The following is a 24655-nucleotide window of genomic DNA, read 5'->3' on the forward strand; positions in this document are numbered from 1 at the left end:
AAGACTGTTGTTTGCTGTAACTTTTTTGTAGTTGTAATATCCAAAATGGGCGTGGCAGCTTTGCCATTATAATGCTTGAATGATATTTTCCAGTTACATGGAAGTACTGGAAAATATTCAGACAATTTTACCTTCCTATACAATGTCTGTCAGTCTGCACGTGTTCTTTTAAAGTAAGGAAATAATATTGGAGCTTTTGCTGTCTTGGGCCAAGTCTCACCTTTTTATTATACATCAAGGAGTTCATGCTGTAAAAAAACACAATGTTGATCATCCACTATGTGAATGTTTCATATATGTCAGTCCCCTATCAAAAAACTATATATATATACATGTATATATTTTTTTATGATTATTTCTTTAAACATACAATCTACCTGCAGTGAAGCCGCTCAAAATGTACATTACATTCAGTCATCCAGCAGACACTCCCATCCAGAGTGACCCACAGGAGCAACCAGGGTCTAGCGTCCCGCCCAGTGCACAAGGACAGATCCCCCAACCAGTCGAATCAGAAAACCGAACCAGCGACCTCTCGGCTACCGCCCCAAGCTCCCAAACACCAGGCAATCAACCATACAAGATCCCCCCCATACAAGAGCTGCCCTTCAACCATCCAAGACCCCCCCACAGTCCCTCCCGCAAAAACCTTCCCCTCCACTCCCCCCCCGAAACAACCCCCCCCCCCCCTTCTCCACTGCCCACTTCAACCCAACCAAAACCCAATGCCGGAACAACCAACAAAAAGAACAAAAGAGAAGAAAGACAACAACAAAGGAAAACAACAAAAGAAAACAACAATGTACCGTCATTCTATCCCCCACTCAACAAATTCACTCCCACTTGTCTCCAGTTCCACATCCCAACCTTCAGTTTCCCTCAGCCCATCCCACCAATTTCTGCTGGCCACCCTTCGTTAAAATGAAAGGAAATTCATTTCACAGAGATAAAGCGGGCTTGATAGAGGTTAAATAGATAAACCAGTATAGTGCCATCAGAGAGGTAGAGTTCTGAGCCTCAAGCAATGAAGAAGTGTCCTTGAGTTACATTATTCAGATTACCTTGGCAGCAATCCACCTAGAAACACATACACTCTCTCACTCTCCTGTCTCTTTCTCTCTCTCTCTCTCTCTCTCTGCCCATGCCTCTCTCTCTCTCTTTCTGCCCATGCCTCACTCTCTCTCTCCCGCCTCTTTCATTTTCCCTGCCTCTCTCTGTCTCTGTCTATCTCCATCTCTCTATTCCTCTCTTACCCACTTCTCTTTTCTCTCTACCGTCTCCCTATCTTTCTTCTTCCTTGTCTGTATCTGTCCCTATCTCCCCTTTCTCTCTATCTGTGACCTTCTCCCTCTCTTCTCATCTGCCCCCCTTCTCTCTCCCTCTCTCCCTTTCCTCCTTTCTCTCTGTGTAGGCACTGAGATTCCTCATGAATATCGATGGGGTATAACAGTATGAATTCAGACAGTAGGCAATGAAGAGGAGCCCTTCTCTCACACCCACTAACTCATCAGATAGAGGTTGAGTTAGAGTTGGGAAATGACATCATTCTGCCTCTTATTCCTTATTTATATTAGGCCCTTTTGTCATCTCCTGTAGCTAACATTAGAATAGCAGGAAAAAACAATGATACTAAATGTTCTCTTTCTCTCTCTCTCTCTTCCTCTAAATGCATGCTCTTCAACCGCTCGCTGCCCGCACCTGCCCGCCCCACTAGCATCACTACTCTGGACGGTTCCGACAACTACAAATACCTAGGTGTCTGGCTAGACTGTAAACTCTCCTTCCAGACTCATGTTAAACATCTCCAATCCAAAATTAAATCTAGAATAGGCTTCCTATTTTGAAACAAAACCTCCTTCACTCACGCCTCCAAACATACCATAATAAAACTGACTATCCAACCGATCCTCGAATTTGGCGATGTCATCTACAAAATAGCCTCCAACACTCTACCCAGCAAACTGAATGCAGTCTATCACAGTGCCGTTCGTTTTGTCACCAAAGCCCCTCATACCACTCACCACTGTGACCTGTATGCTCTCGTCGGCTGACACTCGCTAAATATTTGTCGCCAGACCCACTGCCTCCAGGTCATCTATAAGTCGATTCTAGGTAAAGCTCCGCCTTATCTCAGCTCACAGGTCACGATAACAACACCCACCCATAGCACGCACTCCAGCAGGAATATCTCACTGGTCATCCCCAAAGCCAACACCTACTTTGGCCGCCTTTCCTTGCAGTTCTCTGCTGCCAATGACTGGAACGAATTGCAAAAATCGCTGAAGCTGGAGACTTACATTTCCCTCACTAACTTTAAACATCAGCTATCTGAGCAGCTAACTGATCGCTGCAGCTGTACATAGCCATCTGTAAATAGCCCATCCAATCTACCTACCTCATCCCCATATTGTTTTAATTTACTTTTCTGCTCTTTTGCACACCAGTTTCACTACTTTCACTACTAGTTTCACTACTTGCACATCATCATCTGCACATATATCACTCCAGTGTTAATTTGCTAAATTGTAATTACTCCGCTACTACACTGCTCATAAAGGGAACACTAAAATAACACATCCAAGATATGAAGGAATGAAATATTCTTATTAAATACTTTTTTCTTTACATAGTTGAATGTGCTGACAACAAAATCACACACAAATTATCAATGGAAATCAAATTTATCAACCCATGGAGGTCTGGATTTGGAGTTACACTAAAAATTATAGTGGAAAACCACACTACAGGCTGATCCAACTTTGATGTAATGTCCTTAAAACAAGTCAAAATGAGGCTCAGTAGTGTGTGTGGACTCCACGTGCCTGTATGACCTCCCCACAACGCCTGGGCATGCTCCTGATGAGGTGGCGGATGGTCTCCTTAGGGATCTCCTCCCAGACCTGGACTAAAGCATCCGCTAACTCCTGGACAGTCTGTGGTGCAACGTGGCGTTGGTGGATGGAGCGAGACATGATGTCCCAGATGTGCTCAATTGGATTCAGGTCTGGGGAACGGGCGGGTCAGTCCATAGCATCAATGCCTTCCTCTTGCAGGAACTGCTGACACACTCCAGCCACATGAGGTCTAGCATTGTCTTGCATTAGGAGGAACCCAGGGCCAACCGCACCAGCATATGGGCTCACAAGGGGTCTGAGGATCTCATCTCGGTACCTAATGGCAGTCAGGCTACCTCTGGCGAGCATAGGGAGGGCTTTGCGGCCCCCCAAAGAAATGCCACCCCACACTATGACTGACCCGCCGCCGAAACGGTCATGCTGGAGGATGTTGCAGGCAGCAGAACGTTCTCCATGGCGTCTCCAGACTCTGTCACGTCTGTCACATGTGCTCAGTGTGAACCTGCTTTCATCTGTGAAGACCACAGGGCGCCAGTGGCGAATTTGCCAATCTTGGTGTTCTCTGGCAAATGCCAAACATCCTGCACGGTGTTGGGCTGTAAGCACAACCCCCACCTGTGGACGTCGGGCCCTCATACATGGAGTCTGTTTCTGACCATTTGAGCAGACACATGCACATTTGTGGCCTGCTGGAGGTCATTTTGCAGGGCTCTGGCAGTGCTCCTCCTGCTCCTCCTTGCACAAAGGTGGAGGTAGCGGTCCTGCTCCTGGGTTGTTGCCCTCCTACGGCCTCCTCCACATCTCCTGATGTACTGGCCTGTCTCCTGGTAGCGCCTCCATGCTCTGGACACTACGCTGACAGACACAGTAAACCTTCTTGCCACAGCTCGCATTGATGTTCCATCCTGGATGAGCTGCACTACCTGAGCCACTTGTGTGGGTTGTAGACTCTGTCTCATGCTACCACTAGAGTGAAAGCACCGCCAGCATTCAAAAGTGACCAAAACATCAGCCAGGAAGCATACGAACTGAGAAGTGGTCTGTGGTCACCACCTGCAGAACCACTCCTTTATTGGGGGTGTCTTGCTAATTGCCTATAATTTCCACCTGTTGTCTATTCCATTTGCACAACAGCATGTGAAATTTATTGTCAATCAGTGTTGCTTCCTAAGTGGACAGTTTGATTTCACAGAAGTGTGATTGACTTGGAGTGACATTGTGTTGTTTAAGTGTTCCCTTTATTTTTTTGAGCAGTGTATGTCCTATTTATTGCCTCACCACCTCACGGCATTTGCACACACTGTACATAGACTTTCTTTTTTTTCTATTGTGTCATTAGCTGTACGCTTGTTTATTCCATGTGTAACTCTGTGTTGTTGTTTGTGTTGCACTGCTTTGCTTTATCTTGGCCAGGTCACAGTAGTAAATAAGAACTTGTTCTCAACTAGCCTACTTGGTCAAATAAAGGTGAAATAAAAAATATATAAAATATATATATAATGTTTTGATATTAGGGAATGATGGATGGTTTGGGTGATGACATGTGTAGACTTCAGACTTTGCCTTCTTAATTTTATATTTTGAAGCCACTTATTGTAAGATGAATTGAAGAAGGGCACTTTGGGCTTCATTCAAACTGTATAATGAAATGTATGTAGAAATGCAAAGACAATGATCCCGCGTTAGCGGCGACTACATTTAGGGTAAATGCTGCATATGTCGGCTCAATCAGAATGAACCTTTACACTTCTATCCCGCAGTCTGTAACACAATAGCGATACAGATTGAATAGAGCCCTTTATACTGTAATTTTTTATTAACACTTTCATAAAAACCATGTATAAAGTTAAGGATTCATCTTGGGCAAAACAGTAAATGTGATGTCTCGCTTTTATATTTAAGTTATAAGTTATATCCCAACTGGTGCATTTTAAATAGTGTGTGTATGTGTGGATGTTTGGGTGTGTATGTGTGTAGCCCTCCCCCTCTCCTCAGTTCTTCCTCTCTACTCAGCCCTGAACTGCAGCTTGCTCCTCTCCTGTCTTGTTACAACTTTCCATGTTACTTTGGAAACTTTGGTAAAAAGCACATCTTTGAAGCCTATTGCTTGATCAGAACAAATTGCCGATGGTTTTTGCATTTGAATGTTTCTTCCTTTTCAGATGTTTTTTCCCTATACTTCTCTGCAAATGTCACACTCTTGTGTTCACACACACACACACGCACACACACACTGCTTTGGCAGCAGTAAACACAAACGTATGCACACACACACACTGGAGGTCAAGAAAACATTAACATCTTAATGTAGATACAATGGCATTGAGACAGAAAAGTGTGTATGTGTTTCTATGTATGTATGTACTCCTGTGTTTGTGTGTGTGCGTGCGTGCGTGTGACTCGAGAGTCCTCTGACAGGAACAAAGCTCCTTGCTGTCTGATCTCTTCTTTAGAAGTCCCAGTCTCAGAGAGACACCAAGAAAGAATAAAGGCTTCTCTCACAGAGCGTGGCCTTGGAAACACTTGTACACAGACATCACAGAGAGGCTATTGCACTGTATGGCTTTTCACACTACAGAGCTGAGTCAAGCTGTACTTGGCTGGCTGGTTGGCTTGGTTATGCAAAGACATTTCGCTGGAACCTTGCTGAAAATGAGGATTTGAAAAGAAAATGTCAGTACCAGCAAGTATTGATCAGGTTGACCCTATACTGTGAAAAGGGTATGTACTCCCTGCGATCTACAAGATGTAAGCTACCGTCTAAAAAAAAAAGAATATATATATATATATACTGCTCAAAAAAATAAAGGGAACACTTAAACAATACAATGTAACTCCAAGTCAATCACACTTCTGTGAAATCAAACTGTCCATTTGTTACGCACGCCTCTATGAAGAGGAAACGCAACACCCTGCTACAACTAAACTCTCCGTGAAGTGAAAAAGGTATGGACTGTAGGTGCAAGAAAGAATGACAACAGGCAGAATGTGGTACCGTTTACCAGGACTTTATTCCTTTACACGGTAATATGGGGAAAAGGGGCTGGACGGAACCAAAGCAAAGAAAGTAAATCTCAAAGCCCCCCCTCTCCTATCTTACCTGCCTACCCACTACTTACCTAATTTAGCACCACCTGGTGCCCTAACCAAAATACAAGGGGGTGGTCCGCCCAGGTCTTACCTAGTGTTTCTAGACAGCGAATATGCTACGGGTATATGTATGCCCGCGGGCGTCTTGCCTAAGCACTCCCTAGGTGCCTTCCCCTTCCCCCCTGGGAACAAATGAAACAGAATATTAAACAATTTCACAAACAAACTAAGAAACAAAGGACATCAAATAAGCTCTATATTAGCAACAAACTCACAAAACATACCAACTCTCAGCCAAGCAAAATCTCTAGAAAAATCTCTCTAGCAAAATCTCTGCAATGACCTCCCAGCAAATCTCTCTAGAAAATCTCTCTCTCCTGAACTGAACACTGGCATTTATATAGCTTCAGAATGAATGGGTAATTGGAGACAGCTGCGTCTTGACGAGGGGGCGGGGTCAGCTCTCCAATTAGCCATGGAGTCGACCAATCAGCTGCTTGAGGGATTTCAGGAAGCCATTTCCTGAAATAAACACATGCAAATACACAAACTACAACACATAAACTGGGGAACGTAACACCACTTACGAAGCAACAGTGATTGACAATACATTTCACATGCTGTTGAGCAAATGGAATAGACAACAGGTGGAAATTATAGGCAATTAGCAAGACACTCCTAAAAAAGGAGTGGATCTGCAGGTGGTGAACACAGACCACTTCTCAGTTCCTATGCTTCCTGGCTGATGTTTTGGTCACTTTTGAATGCTGGCGGTGCTTTCACTCTAGTGGTAGCATGAGACGGAGTCTACAACCCACACAAGTGGCTCAGGTAGTGCATCTCATCCAGGATGGAACATCAATGCGAGCTGTGGCATGAAGGTTTGCTGTGTCTGTCAGCGTAGTGTCCAGAGCATGGAGGCACTACCGGGAGACAGGCCAGTACATCAGGAGACGTGGAGGAGGCCGTAGGAGGGCAACAACCCAGCAGCAGGACCGCTACCGCCGCCTTTGTGCAAGGAGGAGCAGGAGGATAATTTTTGTGTGATTTTGTTGTCAGCACATTCAACTATGTAAAGAAAAAAGTATTTAATAAGAATATTTAATTCATTCAGATCTAGGATGTGTTATTTTAGTGTTCCCTTTATTTTTTTGAGCAGTGTATATATAACCGAGATATTTATAGCACATGTGATGTCTAACTAATATCTAACATAACTGCCACTGTCAATAGCAAAACATACCTAGTTTATTTGCAATATTCTCTGTCGATATGTTACAGAAGTTTTCATATGATGTACCTATATACTAGGCGGTGTCAGAGGAAGGCCCCAAAAATTGTCATAGAATCCGATCACCCAAGTCATAGAGCGTTCTCTCTGCTACCACATGGCTTCCGCAGAGAGCCAAGTCTAGGTCCAAAAGGCTCCTTAATAGCCTCTACCCCCAAACCATAAGACGGCTGAACAATTAATCAAATGGTCACCTGGACTGTTTACATTGACCCCACCTTCTGCTACTCGTGTGCCCATTCTGCATTAAAGACCATCCATTGCTCTGAGGTCTTTTACTGTATGTATACGCACTATGGTTTCATAACAGTATGGGTGTGATATATCCAATCTGTCCAACCCATCCTCTACATTTGCTGTGTGCTAGCGTTTGTCTCCCCTGTCTGAATCAAAGATCTGTGTGTGTGTGTGTGTGTGTGTGTGTGTGTGTGTGTGTGTGTGTGTGTGTGTGTGTGTGTGTGTGTGTGTGTGTGTGTGTGTCATTGGAGACGTACTGTAGGTGGAGCTGTCACAAAGAGTTGTGTGTGTGTGTAATGTGGTTGACCCAACTTTTGCAGATGATTAAAATGTAAAAGATCCCCAAGGAGAGGGAACAAGGACATCAAGAGACTAAGATCTCAGATTTGTAAGATAAAATATATCTTCATCATCGACCATTGGGTGTGTTTACAATTGTGCACACAGTAGTCTTACAGCTACACTCCCACTTTCCATGGCAGTTCTCATATTCACAAACATACAGTACGTCCACCCACATAACATTCCATCACAGCGTTCTATCCGACTCATAACATCTCATAACAGCATGTAGCATCACGGTGAATCATTATCATACATAACCTCTCCAGAGCATGAGATGTGTGTACATGATGCACTCACTTCAGTTAGCTTGTGTTGACATTAGTATAGCTATTCTTGACTTTCCACTTGAATGTTGTCATAGTAAAATGCACAAGGTGCAATTTGAAATTGGATAGTGCATCATCAGTTTTATTCTTGTCATTGCAGACCTTAGAGAGCTATTTATAACTTCTCAGAATTATCCAGATCAACTAGCCCATGTGAAATAACGTTTTTTAGCCTGTAGACTGTGTTGCCCATAGATTTTTACATCCCAACCCGAGCACTCCTTTCTGCCACCTCTGGTCTTCTGGCCCTCCCACCCCTACAGGAGGGCAGCTCCCACTCAGCCCAGTCAAAGCTCTTCTGCCACGCCCTGACCATGGAGAGCCTTTGGTTCTCCATGATGTTTAGATCAGAGCGTGATTATGGGGGTGTTCTAGTCATTCTCTTTCTATGTTTTGGGATTGAGTATGGTTCCCAATTAGAGGCAGCTGTTTATCGTTGTCTCTAATTGGGGATCATACTTAAGGGTTCCCTGTTTTCACCTGCTTGGTGGGATATTGATTGTTTGTTAGTGTGTTTGGGCACTACGTCCTCACGGTTTTTGTAAATTTGGTTGTTTTGTTAGTTTCACTTAAATAAATATGTGGAACTATACTCACGTTGCGCCTTGGTCCGTTCATTTCCAAGATTGTGACATCTTCTCTGTCCTGGCACCCCAATGGTGGAACCAGCTTGCCTTTAAAGTCAGGACAGTGGAATCCCTACCCATCTTCCGAAAACATCTGAAACCCTACCTCTTTGAAGAGCATCTTAAATAACACTCACGGCGTCCCTGACTTTTCCTACTAGCTCTGATTTTGGGGTAAATACTTTGTTGAGGGAAAATGTACTTGATACGATTGTAATGTGTTGTTGTCTCACCTAGATATCTTAAGATGAATGCACTAATCGTAAGTTGCTCTGGATAAGAGTGTCTGCTAAATTACAAAAATGTGAAATGTAATATCCAAGAGTGAGTCTTACAAGGCCTCTCAGCGAACTGGTGTGTCTTCATAGCTCATAGATGGAGAGAGTGCGATGATTGTCCTCTCCCATACACTGTAGCTGTAGTTATACATCATGAATCAGTTAGCAGGTCCAAAGATCTAACATCACTATAACATTGCAGGCAACGTTGGGAGAACTTCACAGCTATGTTGTCTCAAGTTGACACAATGCTGCCATGTTTGTATGGTCACCTTCCTCAGTCATTTAGAGTCAAATCCCAGTGGGCACAGAAGTCAATTCAACATATATTTAATGTTGGTTAAACAATGTTGATTCAAACAGTGTGTACCCAGGGTGATTACAGTTCATGTTCAACTTCAACTCTTATTCAGTGATTCAGCTCCAACCCTGTCTTGTATACTCTTCTTTTCAATTCGGTGTGGCCATGTTGAGCTAGTTTCTGTGCCAGCTCAGTGGTGGCCATTTTGAAAAATGTTGTTCACATTTAGGGTTCCAATAAAGTCCTAGGGAAACAGCTAGTCCCAAGAAAACTCAGGAACAGACATGTAAGGTGAAGCTTTAACACTGATACATGTATATGGAGTGTATTGCTATTTAATCCCAGCATGCATAACCGGTTGTAATGACTTCACTTCAACCAGTTTACAATGACATGGATGTAATGACATCATCTCAATCCGTTTATAACAACATGGTTGTAATATGATTGTAATTACATAATTTCAATCACTTTAAAACAATATGGTTGTAATATGGTTGTAATGACATCATCTAAGACAGTTTTGACCACTGAGAATACTGTTTAGCAAACAGAAAGGATGAACCATTATTACATTTCTACCATACATATTTAATATCTATGTATCCATGGTCATTTCTACCATACATATTTAATATCTCTGTATCACAGTTGAAATAATTGGTTGAATTACCTTAGCACTCAGTATCTCATAATCATACCCACAACTCAACACAGGTACTGATGTGATATGTTGTATCCTATTAATACAAAACTCTTAACAGGTCTAGAAAACCACACAATTATAACCTTCAGCTACCACATATTTACAGAAAACACACCATTTTTTTCTTAATTTAAAACTCATCCCTTGAAACTCCCATTGGCATGGTTGTTTAAAAGTCCCGACTACATAAAACCCTACCCTGCCATTCCAGACACAAAACAGAATATCCAATCAGGCCCAAAACAGTTCAAACAGAAGCGTGAAATCTATTAAAACGCAAACCATGTGTTTACCACTTCACAAAGGAAAAATAAATGAAACTCTTTCAACAACATCAACAAACAGAAACCCGGCACAGCATAGATCTGTGAAGTCTGTTTGTTCTCTTGCCTTTTAGGCATAGATAGATAGGACTTAGGGTTCTATTCAATCCGTAGGGCTGTATAGTGTGATTGAAAAATGAAGGCAATGTTCCCGCAGTCGAGGAGACTGCGTTGAAGGCGAACACTGCATATATCAGCTCAATCAGAAATGATTGTTACATTTTAACACGGATCTTCCGCGATACTTCTGCCATACGGATTTAATCAAGCCCTTATGCAGTAACTAGAGATGCCCATGATGGGCTTCTCTCCTGACAAGCATAGATTAGAAGCAAACTATTAGATCAGGTAAGAATTATACTAAAACCATGGAAATGCCACGCATGTGTCCCCCCTTGGAGATAGAACCAGAATCTCCCAATTGCCAGCCATCAAAATAAGACTACATTTAGGCTACTGCTTTAATGTGTATTTCCCACTATTTTGAGGTAACAAGGGAGAATATTGCTTGTATGGATGTCAACCCCAACACATGTTCAACCCCAACACATGTTTGAATGAATGCCAATGACAGCATCTACAGTTGAAGTCGGAAGTTTACATACACCTTAGCCAAATACATGTGAACTCAGTTTTTCACAATTCCTGACATTTAATCAGAGTAAAAATATCCCTGTCTTAGGTCATTTTGGATCACCACTTTATTTTAAGAATGTGAAATGTCAGAATAATAGTAGAGAGAATGATTTATTTCAGCTTTATTTCTTTCATCACATTCCCATTCTCAGAAGTTTACATACACTCAATTAGTATTTAGTAGAATTGCCATTCAATTGCTTAACATGGGTCAAACGTTTTGGGTGGCCTTCCACAAGCTTCCCACAATAAGTTGGGTGAATTTTGGCCCATTCCTCCTGACAGAGCTGGTGTAACTGAGTCAGGTTTGTAGGCCTCCTTGCTCGCACACGCTTTTTCAGTTCTGCGCACAAGTTTTCTATAGGATTGAGGTCAGGGCTTTGTGACGGCCACTCCAATATCTTGACTTTGTGTCCTTAAGCCATTTTGCCAAAACTTTGGAAGTATGCTTGGGGTCATTATCCATTTGGAAGACCCATTTGCGAACAAGCTTTAACTTCCTGACTGATGTCTTGAGATGTCGCTTCAATATATCCACATAATTTTCCTGCCTCATGATGCCATCTATTTTGTGAAGTGCACGAGTCCCTCCTGCAGCAAAGCACCCCCACAACATTATACTGCAACCCCCGTGCATCACGGTTGGGATGGTGTTCCTCGGCTTGCAAGCCTCCCCCTTTTTCCTTCAAACATGAGGATGGTCATTGTGGTCAAACAGTTCTACTTTTGTTTAATCAGACCAGAGGATATTTCTCCAAAAAGTATGATCTTTGTCCCCATGTGCAGTTGCAAACCGTAGTCTGTCTTTTTTATGGCGGTTTTGGAGCAGTGGCTTCTTCCTTGCTGAACGGCCTTTCAGGTTATGTCGATATAGGACTTGTTTCACTGTGGATATAAATACTTTTGTACCTGTTTCCTCCAGGTCCTTTGCTGTTGTTCTGGAATTGATTTGCACTTTTCGCAAGATACGATCATCTCTAGAAGACAGAACGCATCTCCAACCTGAGCAGTATGACGGTTGCGGGGTCCCGTGGTGTTTATACTTGCGTACTATTGTTTGTACAGATGAACGTGGTACCTTCAAGCGTTTGGAAATTGCTCCCAAGAATGAACCAGACTTGTGGAGGTCTACAATTTTTTTCAGAGGTCTTGGCTGATTTCTTTTGATTTTCCCATGATGTCAAGCAAAGAGGCACTGAGTTTGAAGGTAGGCATTGAAATACATCCACAAGTACACCTCCAATTGATTCAAATTATGTCAATTAGCCTATCAGAAGCTTCTAAAGCCATGACATACATTTCTGGAATTTTCCAAGCTGTTTAAAGGCACAGTCAACTTACTGTATGTAAACTTCTGACCCACTGGATTTGTGATTGAGTGAATTATAAGTGAAATAATCTGTCTGTAAACAATTGTTGGAAAAATGAATTGTCATTCACAAAGTAGATGTCCTAACCGACTTGCCAAAACTATAGTTTGTTAACAAGAAATTTGTGGAGTGGTTGAAAAACGAGTTTTAATGACTCCAACCTAAGTGTATGTAAACGTCCGACTTCAACTGTATGTAGTATCCCCCATGGTCTGCGTTCCATTGATCTGTTACCGTATGTTTTGGTCGTGGCAAAGTGAACAATAACACTTTGTTAGTGAGCGCCACCAACCATACAGTAAGTCCTTTATTCCAGTGACTTCAGGAAACCCAAAACTGACTCTAGATCAGTGTCTAGGTGAAACTTCAACCTACTCCATTGGTGGTCTTGTAGTGCAAGTCTGTATGGCTGACATTTGAAAATGCCTATGGTGTCATCTCACATATTGTTTTGGGGAAAAGGGATTCTGAATGACACTATGGCGTGTATGACATCATTGATCACAGAGGTACTAAACATAGGATTGTTTACTGAACCACAGATAGTGACCATTAGTTTAACGTACTAATGCATGCCTGTATTATGTGGTTGTTTCAATTTGCAATATGTAACTTTCCATTCCAGTCAGAAGTGCTGCCACTGTACTTGGTTATAAACTGAGGAGATGGGGTTTGGCAGATGTAACTAGTAGATTTGTATTTTCCTTCCTGGCCAAGTGTGTTTGCAGTACATTGAGTAGCCACAGAGGATATTCAAGTTGCAGACTGTATCCTTAAACCCACTACACCACGTTTTTATACATTTATTATACATGTATATACACTGTATATATTCAATATGCAGTGCCAGTCGAAATTTCAATAACCCCTACTCATTCAAGGGTTTTTCTTATTTTTTTTTTTTTTACTATTTTCTGCTTTTTAGAATAATAGTGAAGACATCAAAACTCTGAAATAACACATATGGAATCGTGTTTCAACCAAAAAGGTGTTAAACAAATCAAAATAGATTTGAGATTCTTCAAAGTAGCCACCATTTGCCTTGATGACAGCCAAATTGGAGATTTTTGATTCCAACCGCCATGTCTTTGTGAGACACAGAGTAGGTGAACGGATGATCTCCGCATGTGTGGTTCTCAATGTGAAGCATGGAGGAGGAGGTATGATAGTGTCGGGGTGTTTTGCTGGTGACACTGTCAGTGATTTATTTAGAATTCAAGTCACACAAATGAGACTATAATTTGTTTTTCAACAGGACAATGACCCAAAACACACCTCCAGGCTGTGTAAGGGATATTTGACCAATTACCTGCCCTCAACCCAATTGAGATGATTTGGGATGAGTTGGACTGCAGAGTGAAGGAAAAGCAGCCAACAAGTGCTGAGCATATGTGGGAACTCCTTCAAGACTGTTGAAGAAGCATTCCAGGCGAAGGTGGGTGAGAGAATGCCAAGAGTGTGCAAAGCTGTAATCAAGGCAAAGGGTGGCTACTTTTAAGAATCTAAAATATATTTTCATTTGTTTAACACTTTATTGGTTACTACATGATTCCATATGTGTTATTTCATAGTTTTGATGTCTTCACTTTTATTATACAATGTAGAAAATAGTAAAAATAAAGAAAAACCCTGGAATGAGTAGGTGTGTCCAAACTTTGACTGGTACTGTATGTTTATGAGCAACACACTGAAAACTCAATTTGATGCACAGATATCCTACAGTCCTTCGGAAAATATTTTGTATGAATAGAATTATAAAATATTTATAGTATGTATTGCAGCCTTGACCCTCTGGGCTGATATAGTGGTGATTATGATATTGTTTCTTCAACTCTATGACTATCAGTGTAATGGTTATCACCGCTCTGGGTAACACTGACATCAGTTAGTTAGATTGTAAGATTGTGGATCATAAAAGGAGTCTATATAGTGCAATAATTTTGACCAGCGCCCTATAGGCCGTAGTCAGATGTAGTGCACTATAAAGGGAATATGGTTTCATTTGGGACACACTCAAGCAGTATGGCGATCACCAGCAATACCCAATGTTATTCTGACTGCTGTTGGTTTAAAGTACACATATCAAACACATAGGTCCTCAGTAACCTTCAAGACATCATAAGATTAAAGTTGTTCCTAAGCTCGCACACATGCACGCGTGCACACACACACACACACACACACACACACACACACACACACACACACACACACACACACACACACACACACACACACACACACACACACACACACACACACACACACACACACACACACACACACACACACACACACACACACACACACACACACACACACACTCCTGAGCCCTCTGTAGAAGTTTCTCAGTCTTCCTAAATTCCAAGAACCAATATTCCCAAGGTGAGTCTTCATTTTACCAAGCTCCTTACTCCCATGTTTAGTATTAGCATTTTCCCATTTTCCAAATGTCCACAGGTCTCTGGTCCCAGTGCTTTACTGCTGGACCTGCTTCAAGCTGAAATAGAGAACGGAGAGAAAAAGATGAGTAAGTAGGATTCTCTGAGATATATTGAACACAAGTCAAAAGGAAATGTTTGAAATCATTTCCTCTTTAACTGTCTCTGAGACTGTATTTTGTCTTTGTGGTTACATTTCTTTGCCCACAATTATGAAATACTTAAATCACTGAAGACTACTGAAAGTCAGCCTAAAATATAACAGTTTAATCATCTGCTGCTTTCACTTTGATGCCTGTTTTTTTCGGAAGACGTTTTGTTGAAGACGGAGAGGACAACTGAGTACAGAGAGAGTACACAACCATCAATGGAAGGCATTATACAATAATCTGACTTCACAATCTTCTCATTATGGCTCTTGTTCCTTAATGCTTCCCATTCTGACTGTTCCCAAACGTACAAATAGATGGAGATGAGGAGTAAATAAATCGCTCTGGTTTTTAAAATGAGTAATTACAGAGGGATTCTGGGTGTATCATGTTCCTGGTGATTGTGTTTAAATGTTTACTACACTAGCCACATTATTACATAGAGACAAAGAGACGCCACAGGTGGGCATTTAGAAAGAATCTATTAAAACATTGAGATTTGTTTGATTGAGGACTGTTATTACTTAATGAAGGCATAGTGGGAGTGAATACATTTAACAGGACATTTGATATTCAGATGAAAGAAAGATCTGGAGAAAAAAAAACATATAGGCTAGAGCAGCCCCCCCCCCAAAAAAATAAAATAAATAACTGTAGACTTTAGCTAGCCATTTCTGGTTTTGTGACTGGGATCCAAACAGCATATTAACACTATAACTGTGCTACATTATTCTGCACTTCATTCACAGAGAGTGCTCTTTTTCTCTCTACCCAAGATGAGTTCAGCTGTCTCGTCTCTCCCCCAAGGGTACCTATAGTTGCCCCATTTCACCTCACACACAGCACACGCACACACACACGCGCACGTGCGCACACACATACACATACACACACACTCACTCACTCACTCACTCACTCACTCACTCACTCACTCACTCACTCACTGACTCACTCACTCACTCACTCACTCACTACTGAGAGGATTCATATTCTGGTTTGGCTTCAGACAAGTGTGTTTCAGCCTATAAGAGACAATATTTGCACTCTAACATTAACAGTCCAGTGTTTGTGTGTGTGCGTATGTGTGTGTGTATGTGTGTGTGTGTGTGTGTGTGTATTCATGTGTGCACACGTGCCTGAGTGCCACTGGCGGTTGATGCAGTCCATTCACTCAGCTCAATGTAACATCGAAAGGTTTAGGCTACTACATGATACTCAAATTTGCTCTATACCCATCATGAGGTTGCTACAACCTAGCTTACAAATGAAAGTTTATAACGTAGGTGCACACAGGTCAAGAGACAAATTGGTGACAGACAGTGACACGTTCAATACCGCCTTGCACACTCTAGCCTACATCTAGCTGATTTTCGGTATAATCATTAGTCCAAACAGTCATTTTGCAAATAAAACGAGAGCTTCTATTGAAACACTTCAGGTACAGTGGTTGCTCAACTCAAAGTTTTGAGGTTATACTGTGGGACTTAGAGGAAATTTGTGGTTTGGTATGGTACCCTGCATCACTTCTTCATGGCTCCAGAACAGCGCAAGGGGGAGTTAGAGCATTGATGATGCTTTTTGGTCCCAAGCTATAGTGTCTCTAACTGACAATGAATGGGCAACATCAACGAAATTGAAACTGATAACTGTGCACAAGTTCAAAATGTAATTTCAATGAACTGAATGATGAGGATGAAGAAGGTGCTCTTACTGTAGCTTACTTGTACATCGCCATTATGGGATATTCACAGGACAATAGACTCTTGTCAAGAAGGAGGGTAGGGGGAGAATTGTATCGTCAAATGTATTTCTTAGTTAAGTTGCCTGTATCACAACCGGCCGTGATTGGGAATCCCATAGGCCGGTGCACAATTGGCCAAGCGTCGTCCGGGTCAGGGTAGGGTTTGCACGGCTGGGATGTCCTTGTCCAGAAAATAGGCATGGTGGGCTTATGGTTTCTCTCCCTCTAAAAACAGAAATACATATTTTGGCCTTTACAAATATTTTTTGGGCTTTTATTCAGATTACAGTAGCTCACTTTAGGTTAATTGAAACTGAAATCATCTCCAAAATATTGTTATTTTTTAAACAAAGTGAATATTATTATTAATTATTAATTTAGAATAACATAAAAGACCCTTAGATATTCTCACAGATCCTAATGAAAAATTCCCCTTAGATATGAATTTAGAATCCTCCAATCCTCTAAATCGAATTATTTGCAATTATGCCGCGTCATTGAAAAAAATATTTTCCGATATACTGTAGGCCCACCGTAGGCGACAATAATCTCACTAGTGTTGAGTAATGTGCTGTTAAGTGGTGTAGGTCTTATTTATTTTAAAAGCTTATTGAAGTTAGAAGCAATAGGACTTGAAGCAATAGCACCCCCGCTGTAGACAACTATTTCAGCACTGTTTCGCGCTGCTCTGAGACAAACATGGGGACTGGTCTTGACAAATCAATGAGATTTTTTATTTCACTGTTTTCATCTCCGTTTGAGTATTGGTTAGACTAGAAATAGAGTGTGGAAATGTAATGTTCTTAGTACTGTAGCCTACTCCCGACCGTCATGTTGTACAACGCCATATTTTCCTAATGGAAAACCTGAGGGTTTCGTTTTTCTTGGATTAGAAGCACTATAATATTAATCAAATTAATTTCTTAAAATCAATCCCATATACTATGTTCTTACAAAAAAAGGTTTTAAATTCTCTTGCAGACAATATTGAAGAGCTTTATCTGCGTCTCTGCATGTGGAGTAAAGGTGGTCTAGAGTTTTTTTCCTCTAGTTGCACGTGACATGCTGGTAGAAATTAGGTCAAATGGATTTAAGTTTTCCTGCATCAAAGTACCTAGCCACTAGGCGCACCGCTTCTGCATGAGCATTTTCTTGTTTGCTTATGTCCTTACACAGCTCGTTGAGTGCGGTCTTAGTGCCAGCATCGGTTTGTGGTGGTAAATAGACGGCTACGAAAAATATAGCTGAATTCACTACCCTAGTACTTTGTTAGTGATAACCCTAAGGCTAAATATGCTGACTCAAAGCTGATCATTACCAAACACGTTATTAATTAACTCAATCACTTCCTCACTTCCCATCTTTTTTTTCACTAGATTCCATAGGCACAAAGTCAGATTCCACAGCCACTCTGCCTTGCAAATGACATAATTACTTTCTTAAAGAGACAGCGCACACTTTTATACAAGAAGAGATTGCCTCTCCTATGCAAATGTTGTTGATCAGGACAATAAAACATTTCTCCTAGCAGTTGCCAATTAAATAAGTCCTAAATGGAACAGACTGTTTGTCATCTTTAGTCCCATGATATCAACTAAAGCAAGCTCAATATCTCAATGAATGCACACACTCCGAATTAATAATATTTCTTTACCTGTATTGTGAATAGACCTAGGCTATATTTTGCATTACCCAGTTCATCAATAGAGATTTACCTTTCAAATAAATGATTACCTTTATGTTGTTTTGTAGTTAGATAAAGACAAAGTCAAATTGGTATAATGGTATAATTGTATAATTGATTAATTACCGCATACATGGCTGTCTCTAAAACATTTACATAAAAATGTTCAAATGTAATGATATTGAACTTAAAATATGCCCAACAATTGAACAGAGCAGTAGCTGAGTTTATCTGTCTGGATCAAGTGCCATACTGCTAATCAGCATTTTTGTTGTTGTTGTTTCGGTATCTTTATGGTATGGAGTATCCTGATGGTATCAAGTATCTTGATACTAAACCTGGTATCAGTATCAAAGTCAAAATTTTGGTATCAATTTGTAAGTCGCTCTGGATAAGAGTGTCTGCTAAATGACTTAAATGTAAATGTAAATGTAATGGAAAATACAGTAGCTGTCCTCCGGTTACACCATGGTGCTACCCTAGAGGGTGCTGTTGAGGCTACTGTCGATCTTCATTGCAAAACAGTGTGTTTAATTAGTTATTTGGTGACGTGTATATATTTAGTATAGTTTTATCTAAAGAAGATAACTTTAATGTTTGACTATTTTTATATTTTTGAAATTCACTGAGTTAGATGGTCCTCCACTTCCTCTTCCGAGGAGCCTCCACTGGTGCGTGCCTGTGTATCTTGAGGCTTTAGTCCGACAGGCTTTTGCACTCTTAAAGATTTAACATTTCTACATGCATATATAACATTCAATGTCCATAGTCTTGGTGTGACATAAATTACAGATGTTTTCTTCTCTCAGTTGTCTCCTGATATGAATCCTGAAAAAGGAATCCAACCTGACATTTCCACAACCCTCACCCATCCTTACCCCAGCTTTACCTCAACTCACCCCATTCTTGCCTCATCTCACCCATGTTTACCCCAGCTGCCCTCCCCTCCCCTTACCTCACTCCATTCTTGCCTTATCTCCCCTCAATTCACCCATCCTTACCCCAGCCTCCCCTCACCTCACTCCATCGTTGCCTCATCTCCCCTTACCTCACCCATTCTTACCCCAGTCTTACCTCAACCTCACTCCATCCTTGCCTCATCTCCCCTTACCTCACCCATTCTTACCCCAGTCTTACCTCACCTCACTCCATTATTGCCTCATCTCCCCTTACCTAACTCATTTTCACCCTCACCCCAGCACCTCTCACATCCCCTCCGCTCTCCCTTCACTACTTCTCCCCACAAACGTCTCTAGAGGACCATGTGTCTGCAGAAATGTGAAAGAAAGTCTGATTCCTAAATGGGCTCTGCCATTGAGATTCCTTACTGTTTTTTTACAGTAGTGTGCATGTTTGTTTGCATTTGTGTGCGAGAGTGTGTTTAAGAGAGAGTGTGTGTAGGAGAGAGAGCGAAAGAGAGAATGTGTGTGTGTACGTGTGTGTTTGTGTGCGTTTGTGTGCGAGAGTGTGTTTAAGAGAAAGTGTGTGTGAGAGAGAGAACGAAAGAGAGAGAATGTGTGTGTGTACGTGCGTATTTGCATGCGTGCATGCGCCCTAGCACTGTCAATATAGACTAGATTAAAACCTGTTCGAATAAGAGGAGACAGGGCTGAGGTTTAGTGCTAGGGGCAGGGTGAGAAGAGGGGAGAGCATGATTGCCCAAAATGGACAAAACAAAATTGAAATGAAAATCAATACTTTTCCAGTGAAAAACCAAAACTGGTTTCAAGCAACAACATCCGTAATTCATTTGCATAACCGTAACCCTAACCCAACATCACCTAATGCATTTGCATAACTCTAACCCCAGGCCTGGGCAAAGGATGGCCTGGGGGCCATATGCGGCCCGCGACCTGATTCAAGACGGCGGGTGGAATCATACTCAGATCGCATAAAGAATTTGCGATTATAACATTTTGAAAAACGTATTTGTGATTCAAATAAAAAGCCTCTTTGTGTAATGATTTAAATCCCACTGCTTGTGGGACATGTATTTTGAAGGCACGTATAAATAACAACTGCACAAGGACAGACAGTGACTGACAGGCTGACACACACGTCACAGTTACAAATAGTAGCTAGCTAGAAATTGAGCAAAAATTTGTTCTTCAAAGATTTTAAAGAAAAGGGAAGTAGACAATGAATGTAGGGTGTTCCAACAAGAGTGGACCTCGAAATATTTCTTTTTTGAAGTACAGTATCAGGGAAAGCTGTGTGCTTAGTGTGCAGAGAGAGCATCGTTGTCTTGAAAGACTGCAACTTGTCCTGACACTTCCAGACAAATATAGAGAGAGATATGGAGAAATATAGGAATATGTCTTCTGAGCAGAGGGCAAGTGCATTGAAAGAGTTGCTTTCTCAGTTGCAAAAGCAGCAAGGACAAAATTGCATTCAGCAAAGGACGGAATTGTGAGAGCCAGCTGTGTACTGTCCCACAAAATTGCTAAACAAGCAAGCCATTCGCTGAGGGCGAATTCATTAAAGAATGTTTAAATATATAAATATTTTTTAATTGAACCTTTTATTTAACTAAGCAAGTCAGTTAATAAGAACAAATTCTTATTTACAATGATGGTGTACCCCGGCTGACGCTGGGCCAATTATGCACCGCACTTTGGGACTCATGGACAGATGTGATGCAGCCTGGATTTGAGGCAGGGACTGCAGTGATGCCTCTTGCACTGAGATGCAGTGACTTAGACCACTGCGCCACACAGGAGCCCCGAGTAGAGAATGTTTAATTGGTTCTGCAGCAATACTTTGCCCCGACAAGAAAGAGCTGAGGACATCACAGAGAATATGGAACAGTCGAAAGACAAGGTAAAGGATTTCACCTATTTCTCCTTGTCCCTGGATGAGAGCAGTGATGCACGTGACACGGTGCAGTTGTTGATATTCTTACGAGGCATAACCCCAGACTTTGAAATTACAGAGGAGCTTGCTTCAGTGCAGTCAATGAAGAGCACAACCACAGGGAAATATTAGTTGGAGGAGGTTAATAAGTGTGTGGCAAAGCTGGGACTGAGTTTTAAAAAGTTATCCAACGTGACCACTGATGGGTGTCCAAATTTGACAGGACAAAATGTTGGCCTTTTGAAAAGGATACAAGATCAAGTAGCTGAGCTGAACCCAGATCAGAAAATGATTTTCCTGCATTGCATTATCCATCAGGAGGTGCTCTGTAAATGTGTTCTGAAAATGAGCCATGTTGTGGATACAGTCACTAAAGTGATACACTTCATAATAGTCAAATCTTTAAACCACAGGCAGTTTGTCTCACTGTTGGAAGAGACAGAGTCGGGTCATGCAGATCTCCCCTACCACACAAACGTGAGATGGCTGAGTTTGGGGGAGGTGCTTAAAAGGGTGTGGGACCTGAAGTCGGAGATTGCTGAGTTTTTGCAAATGAAAGGAAAATATGCGGTTTTCCCTCAACTGCAAGATAAAGAATGGTTGGCTGATTTTGCCTTCACTGTGGACATCATGGCCCTCATGAATGAACTGAATTCCAAACTACAACGGAAGGGCCTTTTTGCACATCAGATGTACAGCCTTGTCAAAGCCTTCAAGGGAAAATGACTCCTCCTGACCCGCCAAGTAGAAGCAACAATCTCACCCACCTTCCGACACTATTAGTCTCTTCCCTATCAGATGACCAGCGGGAGAAGTATACATCGCTGTTGCGTGCTTTGAACAGTGAGATTTCTCAAAGTTTTGAGGATTTCGAAGTGTTGGAAAATGTCATCTCCTTTCATCTTCAATGTGGATAACGCTCCCACTGACCTGCAACTTGAGCTTATCGATCTTCAATCTGATGCAGTGATTGGAGAACTAGTCAAAACAATGTCACTGACGAGGTTCTATGCATCTCTAGATGAACAAAACTTTCCAAAGATTATGAGTCATCCTCAGAAGATGTTTGTACTGTTTGGGTCAACCTATGTATGTAAACAGACATTTTCAGTGATGAAATATAACAAGTCAAGGCACAGATAATCGCTTACTGACTCACACCTCTCAGCAATCCTGCCCATAGCGATGTCAGAAACTATACCTGACTTCACTGCTCTAGTCAATGCCCATCAGAGACTTCACTAATTGAGTAGGTTAAATGTGATGTTGACCTCCCTCTCTTTCTTGTGTTTTTGTGCATACCCGTTAAATAGAGTTCTGTCCGTGGTGCTGAATGCACAGTGTACTTTTCCCTCCGTGTGTCACACATACTCCCTCTCCGGCCTCTACGTTGTCAGGCTGCTGATTATCCCGCACACCTGTCACCATCATCTCGCGCACCTGCACCTCATGACACTCACCTGGACTCCATCACCTCCTTGATTATCTTCCCTATATCTGTCACTCCCCTTGGTTCTTTCCTCAGGTGTTATTGACTCTGTTTTCATGTCGGTGCGTTTGTGTTTCTTATTCATTTTATTTATTAAAACTATCACTCCCTGAACATGCTTCCCAACTCTCAGCGCACTCGTTATACCGTGTAGTTCATTGCATGTTTAATAATGAAAATACCTACCAAAAGGAGAACATGGATGTGGTTTATTTCTGTGCATGTTAAAAAAGTAAAATAAGTAGCATATCTGGACGTGATTTACAGTAGATATATCTGTCAACACAGTCATACACATGATGTATAATCCTGTAATATGATTCTGGCCCGCTATGGCAAAAATATATTCTAATGTGGCTCTCCATGGAAAATAATTGCCCAGGCCTGCCCTTACCCAACAACACGGAACCCATTTGCTGGATTGGTTATATTCTTGTTATGGTGCACTTCTAATGCTTTTTGAGGTGGGTTCCGTTTCGGTTCCATTATTTAAAAAAATATCACGTTTTTGATTTCGCTTTCAATTATGTTTTTTTTTTTACATGAAATGCATTATGGAATAATGATGTTAAAATAATTGTAGAGCTTTTTAATAGAAATTACAAAGCCAGAAATAGTGAACATTCAATTGCCAAAACATTGAAAATATTCCATTGTCATTAATCAGGTCCACAATGGGTAGACCTCAATAGACAAATAGGAATTTGCAATGAAATAATACAATATTTCAGTTGTTTATATTACCTTGTTGTTATTCGATTACTTTATAATTGTTCATTCCTTAAACGAATCATCTCATCGCTTTTCAGGCAATAGCAGTCAGGCAGCCAGGCCATCTAACATTATGATTTCCCCGAGTCCCCAATCTTTAGTCATTCTATTTATCTAGCCTGTCTAACAGTGTTGGCTGGTGGGAAGGAGCTATAGGAGGACTGGCTCATTGTAATGGCTGGAATGGAATTAATGGAACGGATTCAAACGTGGTTTCCATATTTTTTATGTGTTTGACACCGTTCCATTTCGGCCAATACAATGAGCTGTCATCCTATAGCTCCTCCCTCCAGCCTCCACTGGTGCCTGAGTATGCTGCAGAGCTGTCTGATGAAATAATTGTACTAGTTCTTCAAAGTAGATGAGGCATTCTTTCAAGAACTGTCTCTGTCCCTCTCATCATTGTGTTGTGTACATTCCTCTCTCATGCAGTCTATGCGGTCTGTCTGCATTTAACCTAACATCTCATGCGTAAAAGTGCATCCATCCAGAGATATGTAGAGTACCAGTCAAAAGTTTGGACACACCTACTCATTCAAGGGTTTTCTTTATTCTTGCAATTTTCTACATTGTAGAAGAACAGTGAAGACATCAACACTATGAAACAACACATATGGAATCATGTAGTAACCAAAAAAGTGTTAAACAAATCAAAATATATCTAAGATTTTAGATTCTTCAAAGTAGCCAACCTTTGCCTTGATGACAGCTTTGGACACTCTCGGCATTCTCTCAACCAGCTTCATGAAGTGGTCACCTGGAATGCATTTCAATTAACAGGTGTGCCTTCTTAGAAGTTAATTTGTGTAATTTCTTTCCTTCTTAACGCATTTTAGCCAATCAGTTGTATTGTAACAATGTAGGTGTGGTTTACAGAAGATAGCCTTATTTGGTAAAATACGTATTATTATTATTATTATTATTATAATAATAATACTATTATTATTATATTATTGCAAGAACTGCAAGAACTGCTCAAAAAAGCAAATAGAAATGACTGTCCATCATTACTTTAAGACACGAAGGTCAGTCAATCTGGAACATTTCAAGAACTTTGAACTCTTCAAGTGCAGTGTAGAAAATAGTAATAATAAAGGAAAACCCTTGAATGAGTAGGTGTGTCCAAACTTTCGACTGGTATTG

The 24655-nt window shown here is 41.3% G+C and overlaps 1 protein-coding gene across 1 annotated transcript in view; it reads right to left on the bottom strand.

The window, feature by feature from the left end:
- Nucleotides 1-14706: 14706 nt before the first annotated feature.
- Nucleotides 14707-24655, bottom strand: part of LOC135512172 (zinc finger matrin-type protein 4-like) — a 128091-nt gene continuing 118142 nt past the window's right edge. The window contains exon 6 of the mRNA XM_064933896.1: nt 14707-14884. Coding sequence (XP_064789968.1) covers nt 14863-14884 — 22 coding nt within the window. The 3' untranslated portion in view covers nt 14707-14862. The remainder of the gene's footprint in view (nt 14885-24655) is intronic.

Source organism: Oncorhynchus masou, chromosome 24 (genome assembly GCF_036934945.1).
Source record: "Oncorhynchus masou masou isolate Uvic2021 chromosome 24, UVic_Omas_1.1, whole genome shotgun sequence".
In the NCBI taxonomy this organism is placed as follows: domain Eukaryota; kingdom Metazoa; phylum Chordata; class Actinopteri; order Salmoniformes; family Salmonidae; genus Oncorhynchus; species Oncorhynchus masou.